Genomic DNA, 14,311 nt, shown 5'->3' with positions numbered 1-14,311 from the left:
AGCTTCTAGGTGTTGTCAATTTTGCTGGTCCACGGAGCCTACTTTGAGCAGCAAGACTGTGGAGAACCCAAGATGAGGCCTAGGCGTGAGTTGGAAATAGTAGAGCTAATCTGACATTATAAAGCATAGTCCCAGCTGCCTGCCCAAAGTCTCTGAGTTTATTTCCTTAACTGAACCCTGGAGTAAGTTAATTAAAAATTCGGAGACATGGAATTGCTGTGATCCTGTTCTTTTAAGTATTGAAATGATCTAATAAGGCAATAGAATACCTGGTTATGAATTTTCTACAGTTCCTTTGTATCATCCGTTAGCCTGGCCACCTCTCAGACCTCTTTGTATTAGATCTCATTGAATAACACAAGTGGTATATATGAAACATTTCCATTTCCATCTTTTTTTTTCTTTTATTTATTTATTTATTTATTTATTTATTTTTGAGACAGAATCTCCCTTTGTCTCACCCAGGCTGGATTGGAGTGCAGTGGCATGATCCCAGCTTACCGCAGGCTCTGACTCCCAGGTTCAAGCAATTCTCATGCCTCAGCTTCCTGAGTAGCTGGGATTACAGACGAGTACCACCATGCCTGGCTAATTTTTGTATTTTGCATAGAGACAGGGTTTCACCACATTGGTCAGGCTGGCCTCATGTAATCCACCTGTCTCAGTCTCTCAAAGTGCTGGGATTACAGGCATGAGCTACTGCGCCCAGCCTCTATCTTAATTTTTTAGTGCGCTAGCTATGTTATTGGCCCTTACTATATCTATGGCAAGTAACAATAAGAATGGGATCCTTTGATTCAATCCCAAAAAGTGTTTTGTTACCAAATGAAAAGAGTAAGAATCACATGCAATTGTTTCCCTTAAGCTCAGGCCTGACTTACTAATACCCTAAGTGAGCAAGTATGAAAACTTCCCAGAGAAGCTAATCTTAAATCGTTAGTCACTTAGGTAAGAGAAGAGGTGCATCTGTAGAGTCCACAGTATGCAGGACTTGTTTTTGTATGTAATTTGACCACAGAGGCATCAATTTATGATGTGTCAAATTGAATTCTTAATATAAAATAGATGTGGTTTGAAATGTAATGCTTACCATCTGATTTGTTACAGAACACAAAAATAGTCACAGGAAAGACAAGAGGAAAACCAGAAGAAGAAAATGGGGAGAAAGAATTAACCTGGCTGATGACGTGACAGCATTAAACAGCGGCTTAGCCACAGAGGCATTTTCTGCCTATGGTAATAAGACGGACAACACAAGGGAAAAGAGGACCCACAGAAGGACAAAACGTTTTTTATCCTATCCACGGTTTGTAGAGTTGTTGGTGGTGGCAGACAACAGAATGGTTTCATATCATGGAGAAAACCTTCAACACTATATTTTAACTTTAATGTCAATTGTAAGTACATTCAAACGAAGGTGATTTATGAGGTCTCTAAATGTGCCATTGGGGAATGGGTTTCCACTCAGTGCTTTGGAGGACCATTCAGAGCTGGCATTTCAGCCATTCAGGCAAGTGACTGAAGAGAACATAAGATTACTTATTGGTTGCCTTTTTAAACTGACAATGGTTATCAGTATGGAATGTTTTGTTAGACAATGTGCTTCTTACTTAAAAGGCATAATTTTGAATCCTCCTGGCAACCCTGCCAGGTGAGATTATCATGCCCATTTTATAGATAAGAAAACTGAGTCTCAGAGGAGTTAGGTCACTTGCCCATGGCCAGGTAAAGCTAATAAATCACTCAGACTACTGCCTGTGACCTTTAGCTTGTCCAGTTCCCAAAACCAATGCTTTTTGCATCACTTAGGAACTTGGCACAGCCAGGCGTGGCGATTCAGTAATTTGTAGGGATGCTGGTTGTGAACCATAGTCACCTGCAGAACTCCTAAAAATAGCCTCTTCACCAGGCTTCTAATTAAGTAGCCTGGGCAGTGAGGTCTAGAAGGCTTTCATTCTATTTTTCTCCCATTTTGAATTGAAAACACAATATATTTGCATGATTTTTAAAAAATCAGAACCAAAGACTATTGTTAAAAAATAAGCATCCTTCTCTCTGCAGACTTCCAGGTCCCTTCCCAGAGGCAGCCACTGTTAAAAGTTTTTGTGTGTGTTTCTAACAAGCACTGCTCAATAGAAATTTAATACAAACCACATATTTAATTTCAAATGCATTTTAAATTTTTTTCCTAATTTTACATTTTCAAGTAGCCTCATTTAAAAAAAGTTTTAAAAAAATGGCCAGGAGCAGTCACTCATGCTTGTAATCCCAATACTTGAGAAGGCCAAGGTGGGACAATCTCTTGAGGTTCAGGGTTCAAGACCAGCCTGGGCATCATAGCAAGACCTGGTCTCTGTAAAAATTAGCCAGGTGTGGTGGCATATACCTATATATACCTATAGTAGGCTTAGATACTCGGGAGCTGAAGTGAGAGAATATCTTGAGCCCAGGAGTTCTAGGCTGTAGTGAGCCTTGATTGTGCCACTGCACATCAGCCTTGGTGACAGAATGAGACCCTATCTCAAAAAAAAAAAAGTAAAAAATAGGTAAAGTGAATTTTAGCAATATATTTATTTTATATCCAAATATTATTTCAAATATTATTAATGAGACTATTTTTATACTAAGCCTTCAAAATCCAGTGTGTTTTACACTCGCAGCATATCTCAATTTGAGCAAGCCACATACCAGTGCTCAGTAGCCACATTTGATGAGTGGCCGCTGTTGGGCAGTACAGCATCCAGGTATTTCTTATGCAAACACGTGTGCATATACAACTCCTTTTCAAACAGGAGACATTTTCATATACTGTATTACACATTACTATTTTATTTGACAATTCGAGATGCTTCCAGAAAAGCCCATATAGACCTCCTCTTACTCATTTTCAGTCATAGCATGACATTCCTTTTAATGGATGAGCCCTAATTTACATGAACTAAAATTTATTTTTAATAAATCCCCCAGGTGAATGTGAAAAGCAGTCCTGTTTGGGATAGCTTTAGGGTTTCTTCTTCCTCCCTTGTGGCCTATGGTGCTCCTTGCCTTTTTGTTTACTGCCGTGACCCAGTCCTCTCCGCCCCCCAATCCTGCCTGGCCTCCATGCCCTTCTCACCCCCATATGATGCTCAGTCCCAGATACCCCAGCCCTCTCATGCCCAGGAGAGAAGGGAACATCTAATCGGGCCCTGCCCATGCACAGCCTCGTTTTTACCATTTAATTTAATATCTCTCATAAGAATCTTGATTATGAACATAGACTATGAATCAAACTGCTCTAGGTTGAGAGTTCTGACTCTGCTACTCACCAGTGTGTGGCCACAGACAAGTGACTTAATTTCTCTGAGTGACTGAGTTTCCTTATCTGTTGAACAGAGATTGTAATAGTACCCAGCCCAGAATTTTGCTGCATAGTGACTAAATACATGTGTGTATATAGTTTTCAGCCAGTATCTGGTTCACAATAAGCATTTAGTAAATCTTAGCTCTTATAATTAATTATAATAATGCAAAGTTAAAACCCCACCAGATTAACAAGGTTGTCAAGGACACAAATGGGTAGTAAACATTAAAGAACAGCAGTGTTGGCTAACGTGTACCCAATGTGAGATTCTATAAGTTGGCAATATAGGACTTCAAATGAGAGCAAAGAGCTTGATGGAAAATTAATATCCATTGTTCTGGTACAGAGAATTGTTAAGTCACGTGGCAATGCAATTTCAGAGGAATTTAAACTTGTTTGAATTCACTGTTATATAAAACTTGATCTATGAATTTCACGAAGAGACTTTACAAAAAGGATTGTTGAATGAATGAAAAATTCACAACCACAAAATGCATATGTTGCCAAAAACGTAAAAAAAAGAGGTGGAGCCCAACGTAAGACGTGACTTGCTTATTGCTTACACAGAGTTCACAATTAACTTTGAAAAATTTATCTCGGTTGCAGGTAGCCTCTATCTATAAAGACCCAAGTATTGGAAATTTAATTAATATTGTTATTGTGAACTTAATTGTGATTCATAATGAACAGGTAATAAAGTTTTTTTCTTTTTTCTTCTAACTGTATCCGAAATGGCATATCTAATTGGTATTGGTACAACAGATTAACCATAATTCTTCTCTGTATTTAGGATGGGCCTTCCATATCTTTTAATGCTCAGACAACATTAAAAAACTTTTGCCAGTGGCAGCATTCAAAGAACCATCCAGGTGGAATCCATCATGATACTGCTGTTCTCTTGACAAGGTATTTGGATTTCTTATTCTTCAGATCTTTCAGCCTCAGGTCAAGTTGGGATGTGGTCACACATTACTAACAGTCAGCTGCTAGTAGAGGGTTTCTCAGCTTAGGCATTGTTGGCATTTTGGGCTGGATAATTCTTTCTGTACATTGCAAGATGTTTAGCAGCATCTCTGGCCTCTGCTCACTACGTATCAGTACTATTCCCTCCCTCAGCTGTGGCAACCAACAGTGTCTCCAGACATTGCCACTGCCCCCCGGGGATGATAGAATCACCTTGTTGAGAGCCACTAACCCATAGATGCCAAGTGAGGAATAAATGTGTTAGGCAGACCTGAAAATAAATGTCTTATGTAACAGGAAAGGGCAGCTGCTATTCAGATGGACCAGACGTTGCCACGTAGTGTGTGAATTCAGTGTTGCCAGCTTTTGTGATTTTGCAAAAGCCAGAAAAATGAATCTTTTAAAAATGTGAAACCTCCCAGTTCTTCTGTGGTAGTTATCATTGCAAAATGCTAAAACACTGTAGCAACAAAGAGGTGTGCTGGCTTAATTGTGCCTCCCACCTCCCTGCCACCTCTGTTGCGGTCATGAGCACATTCTCTTAAATGAAAGTAAGTGAAAGGTATCTTGTACCTTCTGAGGAATGTTTTCAAAGAGTCTTTACAAAACTAGAATCACTTACCCCAGGGTACTGGGAAAAGTACTGGTTGGAGAGGTTTCTTACGGCTCTGTGGCCACCTTGGCCACAGAAGAAGACTTCTTAATGTAGTAATTTATAATTGTTAAATCAACGATTCCAAAAAGTTTTTGAGTTTTGAAACTCTGGCCTTATGAATTTGCTTTTTGTAACCCCCGCCCCGAAGTGTGTGCTGTTGTGAATGCCTAGAAGACCCTTAAGTATCTACTTATATTCACATTTATCTTTGATGTCATCAAGGCCTAAGTCTGCTTTGCTTTCAGGCAGGATATCTGCAGAGCTCACGACAAATGTGATACCTTAGGTGAGTCCTCTGTGCATAACCTCTATTGCTAAAACAATTTGCTACATGTTTTTATTTCAAGCCACAGTTGCTTTTTAGAGTAAATCCTTGTTGGTTTTTTTCTTCTAATAGGTCTGGCTGAGCTGGGAACCATTTGTGATCCCTACAGAAGTTGTTCTATTAGTGAAGATAGTGGATTGAGTACAGCTTTTACAATCGCCCATGAGCTGGGCCATGTGTGAGTTTCCTTTCAGTAATTTCATTTAATTCAGAGTGACCTAAAACCTTTTGTTCCTTCGCATCAGTGAGCATTTACTTGACTTTAGAGGGTGTAAGACGCTTCCCGAGTCATAGTAGCGTTTGCAGGGTTGAAGAGCTTTGAACCTAATTGGGTGAAATGACTTTGACTTCCGAAAGTTGAGTAAATGCAGTGCACTCTCTTCAGCCATAGCTTGTGTGTGTCTTTGGTTTAACTGCTCAAGTTTAATACATAAGGTCTAATAGTCTCCTATTAGACTGGAGAAATTGAGTCTTTCTATTTCTTCCACTGAAGCAGAGGATATGTTTGCCTAGAGAACTTTCCTGATTTAACACCTTTGTCTAGGAGGGTCCTCCAACATTACTCTGGTCCCCAAGATTTTTACAAATCCAAACAATTCCTGATTCTATGATACACAGCTCTAATTCTGATATTTAGCATCTGGGAACAGTAATAACCTTTTTCAGGGAAGAAAATGAACAAAAAATGAAATCATTTCCTAATTATGGTAACTAAGTGGCCATTATGAAATGGCTTTCCCCTTTTGTTTTTTAGAGAGAGAGCATGCTTAGAACATGGGGCAAAACACTGCAAATTTGCTAGAAATTATTCTGAGTTTTGATCTGCATTATTTTCTTTCTAGAATGATTACTTATACTATCATTTTTAAATAATTTTCTGAAAAATATTATTTTTATTTGAGATTAAGTTTCACTCTTGTTGCCCTTGCTGGAGTGCAATGGCTCAGTCTTGGCTCACTGCAACCTCCATCTCGTGGGTTCAAGTGATTCTCCTGTCTCAGCCTCCTGAGTAGCTGGAATTGCAGGCACCCAACACCACACCCAGCTAATTTTTGTATTTTTGTAGAGACGGGGTTTCACCATGTTGGCCAGGATGGTCTTAAAATCCTGACCTCAAGTGATTCGCTCCCACCTCAGCCTCCCAAAGTGCTGAGATTGCAGGCGTGAGCCATCACACCCAGCCAGTAAAAGGATATTATTAATATAATATAGCTGTAGATCAATTTGTGTGGCAGATGATAACTTTACTTAGAGCTAACATCATCTATTAAGCAAGCTTTTCATTCATACATTTAAGGTCCCTTATGTGCAGTGTAGTGTACCAGGCACAGAGCAAGCTGTGTATACACAGGTGTCTCCAATTTAGTTCAATATATAACAGGTATGTTTTTAAACTAGTACCTTTCAAACATATTTTAAGAGCACACCCCTTTTCTTTTCTCCAAAGGAAATACAGTCAGATGCCCCATATTTAGAACACAAAAGAGGTATGGTTTTCCATGAAGCATTTGTGGCAGGCCCAATCTGCTGAGTCAGCATCCTTTCTATCCTTGTGGTTCCTGAGCCACCTTTGTGAAACTCAGGGAAGCTTTGAAGGGAATTCCAGTTCCAGCTTCCCCAACTTAGTAGCCGTGGGACTTGATCAAATAATTAAACCTCTCCATGGCTCAGTTTCCTCATCTGCAAAATGCAGATAGTAAGAGTACAGGTATAGAATTTCTTATCCAAAATGCGTGGGATCAGAAGCGTTTTGGGTTTTGGATTGTCTCTGACGTTTGCAATATTTGTATATACATAATGAGATATCTTGGGAATGGGACTCAAATTTAAACAAGAAATTTATGTTTTATATATACCTTATGCATATAGCCTAGAGGTAATTTTATATGATACTTTTAAATAATTTTACACATGGAACAAAGTTTGTGTTAAGCAATTACGTGTGGAATTTTCCACTGGTGTTACATTGGCACTCAAAAAGTTTCTGATTTTGGAGGATTTTTCATTTTGAGATTAAGGATGCTCAACCTGTAGTATTCACTGGGTGAAGTAAGTGATTAAACAAAATGAAGCATCTAAAGCATTTAGCACATTTTCTGGTGTATTGTGAAGGCTGAAAAGTCTTGGTTATTATTGTTTGTAAGTGTCTACTAAGTATTTATTACTATTTAACTTCTGCAGTGAGCAAATGTGAGTGACATTTGAATGAAAATAATTTTTCAGCTTATTTACATGAAATAAAGTTGACTTTATCAAGTTATTGTGAGGATGGGAATAAACATCATCTAGGGATGGGAAATAAACACCACTATCGAGAAACCACTAAAATTTGAATGCCTTACTTGTTTTGGGTTTGTTGATGCAGGTATTGCATTGATTATGCATCAGGGGAACTAGAAACCAAGGCATTCATTCTTTTAAGAAAATAGACTCTTAAGCATAAGAGTCTCACGTATTAAGAACTATTTCTAACTTCAACTAAGATTGAGTTTTTCTGTCTCTATTGGCAAGTTTTAAGAGACATAAACTTTAAAGAAAAAGGGAAAAATGTGATAAATCAATGGAATAGACTCTGTAGGCTTTTATTCCAACTTTTACGTTATGCAGATCTACATGCTTCTGTCTGACTCACTTATTTCTGTAATCAAGGTGAACTAGTGAAGGGAATTCTCCCTCAATGCTAAATCAATGACATGCGTCAATTCTGTGATTGGGGATAGCCATCAGAGAGAGGGAAGGTGACCCTTCTGAGGTTGTCACCCAGTGGATAATTGCCTGAGCTGAGAATGGCATGTGGGTCACAGAATTGATGTTTCTCGATTTAGGAAATACTTTCTATTTTTTTCCCACTTCTTCTGGCTAAGCCAAGAATGGCAAGTATGTGTTCATGCTGCTGCATTCCCTTCCAGGCCCATAAGGACGTTGGCAATCCTTCACAGCCTTCTCACAGGCGGAACCTAGATTAATTTAAGAATCCTTTTGTGCCTGGCTTTTCAGGAAGCTAATACCAATCAATTGCTGTTGGCATGAAGCATGAAACATTTTGCCATCTCTGAGTTAAGCCAGTTGAATTGGCATGCCTCTGGTTTCCATGCATACCACTACCTTTCATGGGTTTTATTGCACAGAAACTTTGCATGCCTTTAGAATGATATACTTACACAGGTATATCATTTGTCAGCCTGATCCAAAAAGGGGGAGATGCCAAGACCCATCGTGAGCCTCTTATTAGAAAGCTCTTGGCTTCAATTTTTGACACTTTCCTGACTCTATATTCATGTTATCATAACCTGCCAAATTCTTGACTCTATAAATTGCTCTGTAACAGTGTATTAGGAATTCCAGCTACTGTATTCTAGCACCAACTACAGCATATTCAGAGTCTCTGCAATTCCAGAAAGTACACTTAAACCAAATACATGGCCCGATTCTCATCTTTTAAAATACATTTTATACATTTACACTTTGTATTAAGTTGGGTGAGAATTATATTTTAATCTACACACTATCTTGAATTGTCTTAAGTTTTGTTCTGCTTACCAGGATTCAGGTTCTTATCCAAAATGCAGTTAATTATTTTTCCCTTAGATAGAAGCATTCTTGAAGCAATTAGAACAGTATGATCTCTTGGTGTTTATTGACATTCTCATCGTTGTCTCATTGACTTCAGGTTTAACATGCCTCATGATGACAACAACAAATGTAAAGAAGAAGGAGTTAAGAGTCCTCAGCATGTCATGGCTCCAACACTGAACTTCTACACCAACCCCTGGATGTGGTCAAAGTGTAGTCGAAAATATATCACTGAGTTTTTAGAGTAAGGCTTGAACATTCTTTTAGAACAAACTTCTAGTGCCTGGCCTATGTGTAGTGAACTAATTGTGGGAAAGGCAATACCAAGTCAAACATTCCTTTTGGGTTATTTTTGTTGACATTCCTTAGAGGAGGCAAAAAAAAAAAAAAAAAAAAAAAAAATACTCTCCGATATCTGTGTCATTTATATCCTTGCCAGAGTTTAGAAGATTATAGACTGAGCTAAAGAAAAGGTTGGAATCTTAAAGAGAATGTGGAAATGCTGCTTCTTTTTTGGGTTAAGTTTTGAGATTTGTTCAAACATTGGGCGAGGGACTATGAGTGTGATTTCTTGACGAAGGCCACAAGTATTTATGCACTTCTAATTTAGTAATTTTGGCCTGGAAAGGGGTGGGGAAGTGAGATGATTCCAAAGCAGATTTTGTGGATAAGTGGAAATTACAGCGGCTCCCATATTGGTGAATTGAGGACATTCTCTTTCTGCCTCACTCTTCTTCTCTCCCTCTTCCCCCCCCGCTTTTCTCTATTTTTCCCATTTCCTTTCTTTTCTTGTTTTTTTTTAAGCTTCCTGCTAGGTTGCTCAAAGATCCAATTACATTATACAATGCCCCTGTGTCACAGATTTATTGCTCTTCTGTCTCAGAAGTATGAAAGGTTAAGTGATTGTCCCAGAGTCACTGGGTGTATATTTCTGCAACCACAGGGAAGAGGAGGCTTTATTAATCAGAACTCACCGGGTGTGAATTTTCCAGGAGAGGTGCTTGCTGAAAAGTGAAAGAACCGGAAGGTTGCTGTTTTTCTTTTTAGCCAGATGGTGTAAGGTGTTTTCTTTCTGTGAGTCATTGATTCACTCATGCATCCCTTCAGCAAACATTTACTAAGCACCTGTTGTCATGGACAGGGCCCTGTGCTTGGATGAAAAAGACACTACCATTGCCCCTAAGAAGCTTACAGTCTATTGGGAAAGATAGTAAAAAATAAACAGATAATTGCTGTGAAGTGTGATCAACTTTGTAACAGATGTGTATTTCCTACTGGCGATGTTGTATTCATTGCATGCGGTTCTACAAAGTAGACAGCAAAAACACAACTTCAGCATCTGGATTTAATCTTAGATGTAAAGAATAAAGCACATGTTAAAAAGTAATTGTCATCTCTACCATTACAATGGTGGGGAGGCCTTTATTGTTATCCAGAGCACTTGACAGCCACCATTCTCACCATTTGTATGTTTCTGTGTGTTTCCATAGCACTGGTTATGGCGAGTGTTTGCTTAATGAACCTGAATCCAGACCCTATCCTTTGCCTGTCCAACTGCCAGGCATCCTTTACAACGTGAATAAACAATGTGAATTGATTTTTGGACCAGGTTCTCAGGTGTGCCCATATATGGTAAGTGTACAAGGGCCACTTCTGCCCTCATCTATTGATTCTGCACTTTTTATTCATAGTTTTCCATTGGATTCTCACTCTAATATAAACTACCCAAGAAAAATGTGAGTAAAATTGACTATTAATGATCATAATAATGATGAGGATGGCACAACAGTACTATTGCTCAGTGTTAAATAGTGCTTTACCTGCACGTTCTCATTTCACTCTCATGGCAACCCAAAAGGTAGATGCCATCACCACTTTCATTTTAGAAGTGAGAGTGAAGCTCAGAGGCAGCAAGGTTACAGAGCTCAGCTTTTTTCTTTCCTTGTCGCCTTTAATGCCCTATGACTTGTCCAGGTGACCTGAATTATAGGAACTCTCTTAGACTCAGAAGTAATTCATGAGACAAACATGTTTCTGTGTTTTAGCTTGTTAAGGTAGCATCCTGGGACGACCTGGGGCTTGAAATTATTTCTGGTGGAGCCTCAGCTGGGGTGGCTATGTGATAATTTGATGCATGTGTTGTGGATGTTTGGGCCAGTGATAGAATATAGCAGTTATCAGGTTGCAGATGAGCAGAACTGTGCTTCTATGGGGTGGCCCATTCTGTCTCTTTGGGGCGGTGTGTGTGTGTTTCTTTTGCTGGGAGCGTCTTCAGAGATTGCCTGGTAAATTGAGAAGTACAATAGTATTCCATGGAAATAGTAACAAAATTTTGAGTAAACTTGATTCATGGTGATATTTGTTTCTGTGTTATTCATGATAGGAAATTAATTAGGAGTCATTGAAATGCCAAGCAAAAGAAAGGTTAAGCAAATTATAGTGTCTCCCTTTTATAGCAATTGAAAGTGATCTACATCTGGGAACATGCTCCTGATACAATTCTAAGATAACAAGATAAACAATTTTATAAAGTATGATCTCAACTCTAAAAGGGGAGAAAAAACTACAGAAAAGACTGAGTAGTTTGAAACTTTTTTCTATTTAAAAAAAAATAAACTTTTAATACTTTCACAACTTTTCTACTGTAAGTATGATATATTTTAATAATCACAAAAAGTAAAAAAAAAACAAATTTTTTTTTTTTTTTTGAGATGGAGTCTTGCTCTTTTGCCAGACTTGCAATCTCGGCTTACTGCAACCTCTGCCTCCCGGGTTCAAGTGATCCTTCTGCCTCAGCCTCCAGAGTTGCTAGGACCACAGGCAGCTGCCACCATGCCTGGCTAATTTTTTTTGTATTTTTAGTAGAGACGGGGTTTCACCATGTTGACCATCCCAGGATGGTCCCAATCTATTGACCTCGTGATCCTCCTGCCTTGGCCTCCCAAAGTGCTGGGATTACAGGCATGAGCCGCCATGCCCAGCCAAAAAAAAAAAAAAAATCTTTTAAAAGTATGCCCTGAAATAGAGCTAAATATATCAACTGGAATAAATCTAAAAAAAAAAAACATAGTGTTTAGAGGAGGAAGAAAGCAAGTTGTAGGATATGTCAGAATGGTACAGTTGATGATGAAGTTGACCAAGTTCACAAGTATTTATGCACTTCTAATTTAGTAATTTTGGCCTGGAAAGCGGTGGGGTGGTAAGTTGCAAAGCTTAAATGCTGTCCATCACTGGAGATTTATATGCATTTGTAATCAAAGTGTTGGGAATGATGAAGTGATTAACTCCTCAGGACTGTGGTCACTTCTGGTAAGAAAGAGAAGGGAAAGGGACCTCAGATGAGTACATAGGGGCTTCAGCTGTGCTGATGAAGTTTTCTTTCCTTAGCTTGGTGGTGGGTACATGGGTATCCATTATCAGGCATAGAAATGTGTTTTATGGGATGCTGTCTATAGCTCTTGAAATAGTTTAGCATTTATCATACCAAGAAAAGAATTTCCTTTCCCACTTACCCTATATCATTGGTGGAACATTAGTTGAAAGCAAGATTTTCCTTGTTTGATACTGTCAAATAAATCACTTGCCACTCAGTTGTCATTCCATTGAATTGAGCAGATGCAGTGTAGACGGCTCTGGTGCAATAATGTCGATGGAGTACACAAAGGCTGCCGGACTCAGCACACACCCTGGGCCGATGGGACGGAGTGTGAGCCTGGAAAGGCAAGTAATGCCCTGTTCTGTCCTTCTGTCTTAAGGCAGAAATGTGCATGATTTTGGCTGTATGATCAAACACTGATATTTAGAATATAAGATAATGCAGTCTGTTTTAGCATGCATGATATTTTTTAGGGGATAGACATTTAGCTTACTATTAAAAATTGAAAAACTTAACATTATAGCATAATGCTATACCAGGGAATATACCTATCATTATTGCTTCAATATTAAGACATACTCTCAACTTAAGACTTTCTCTCATTTAAACATTTAATCCCAGTGTGCTTTTCAAGTTATGGGAACACCTAATGTGAGATTGTATTTCTTTTTCTTCTCTCTCTTTTGGGGGTGGTACTGGAAAGCTATTGGTAAGTTGATGGAACAGTTTAGAATCGAGGAAATTCAGAAATAGCGTACGGTTATTGCAGGTACTACTATGATACCAGGGTTTTAGCAACCACTGTTATTCCCTTTAAGGAGCTATAATGTCATCCAGGATATATCCAAATCCAAGTTCTCATGAGCTGGTTATAATGGTCCTACTTATTTGTTAATAGCTAAACAAAATCTGCTACTTATGTGGTCCAATGGTAACTGTGTCTCATGCACCTGGGAATATGATTAACCTAGCCTTCTGTACCCAGTGTGCTTCTAAAAAATGGTGGCATGTTAGTAATATTCACCCCAAAAATTAAGGTACAAAAGTTTTAGATATAAATCCTGATTTAAAAAAAAATACACATGAAAAATGGCATCCTGTCACTTACCAAGGATACAATCCCTGAATGATATTTCTGAGTGTTTTGTTATCCTTATATATGTTTTTCCCTTTTTTCTTTCTTCTTTCCATTGTCTACTTTACTTACTTTTAATAATTTATTCTCATCTCAGTTCCTCTTCCTCCACTTTACTGTACAGAATCAGTACCACCCAGAATGTTTCTGTGGAGGAAGTCCTAAGAGAAGATGAAACTTAACTCCCTGTTACCTGATCTTATAGACAAGAAACTGAGAACAATGAGTGATTTGTCCAAGGTCACTCAGATCATGTGGGGCAGCCCCTCTGCGCCCTCATTTCCTCCACTGCTTTGTCTGAAGGGGCAGCAGGTTCTACTGGAATGACCCTAACTCAAGCTCCTTCCGTTTCTGGTGGTCAAAGAGGAAGACTAGTGGTTTCTTCAGTGGACAGGACATGAAAGTTATTTTAAAAATATAAAGTCTAATGCAAAAATAAAAAATTATAATGAAGATGCTTTTGTATTTGACTGAAATGGGCAACAAAGTCAGCTCATGTTCTCATTTCTCCATAGCTGGGACCTCATCAATTGAGAATACAGCTTTCCTCAATAACAGCCTAACAAAAAGTTTATACAAATACATGCGTAATAACTTCTAGAGCTTTCACTAGTTTAAAGAAAAATATAGCTCTTTGGCCAAAGAGTGAATCTTTGCAAGATGTGCAACTTAGTGCATTGGTGGCTACAAAATCATAGTTTTGTCTGAGAATCCATGGCAGCCATTAAAAATTGAATATGGCACTCATTCTTAAAAAATCAAGATGTGGCCTCAGAGCCCTGCTAAACACAAAGACCCAAACAACTGCTACCAGCTGGTGGGGGATCCTATTTGACAACTTGGTTAGTTGGCTCGGGTTAGAACCAGCCCATTATATTACTTCAATTGAATCTGTTTGATCTCAGTGAAATCACTGGTATTGTGTTGTGGTTCTCAACCCA

General features: G+C 38.6%; 1 protein-coding gene across 4 annotated transcripts in view; it reads left to right on the top strand.

Annotated features, from left to right (window-relative positions):
• ADAMTS9 (ADAM metallopeptidase with thrombospondin type 1 motif 9) overlaps nucleotides 1-14,311 on the top strand; it is a 177,741-nt gene that overhangs the window by 28,202 nt on the left and 135,228 nt on the right. For all 4 annotated transcript variants that reach the window (XM_021674928.2, XM_021674927.2, XM_064367312.1 and 1 more), the window contains exons 4-11: nucleotides 1,108-1,397; nucleotides 3,950-4,033; nucleotides 4,134-4,249; nucleotides 5,207-5,247; nucleotides 5,359-5,464; nucleotides 8,957-9,103; nucleotides 10,350-10,491; nucleotides 12,475-12,579. In XM_021674928.2, the coding sequence (XP_021530603.1) occupies nucleotides 1,108-1,397; nucleotides 3,950-4,033; nucleotides 4,134-4,249; nucleotides 5,207-5,247; nucleotides 5,359-5,464; nucleotides 8,957-9,103; nucleotides 10,350-10,491; nucleotides 12,475-12,579 (1,031 nt within the window). The remainder of the gene's footprint in view (nucleotides 1-1,107; nucleotides 1,398-3,949; nucleotides 4,034-4,133; nucleotides 4,250-5,206; nucleotides 5,248-5,358; nucleotides 5,465-8,956; nucleotides 9,104-10,349; nucleotides 10,492-12,474; nucleotides 12,580-14,311) is intronic.

The sequence above is a fragment of the Aotus nancymaae genome, unplaced genomic scaffold (assembly GCF_030222135.1).
Source record: "Aotus nancymaae isolate 86718 unplaced genomic scaffold, 86718_ANA_hifiasm-v0.15.2.pri h1tg000067l, whole genome shotgun sequence".
In the NCBI taxonomy this organism is placed as follows: Eukaryota; Metazoa; Chordata; class Mammalia; order Primates; family Aotidae; genus Aotus; species Aotus nancymaae.
The sequence above is the reverse complement of the archived record's forward strand: the minus strand, read 5'-3'. Positions and strand labels throughout refer to the sequence as shown.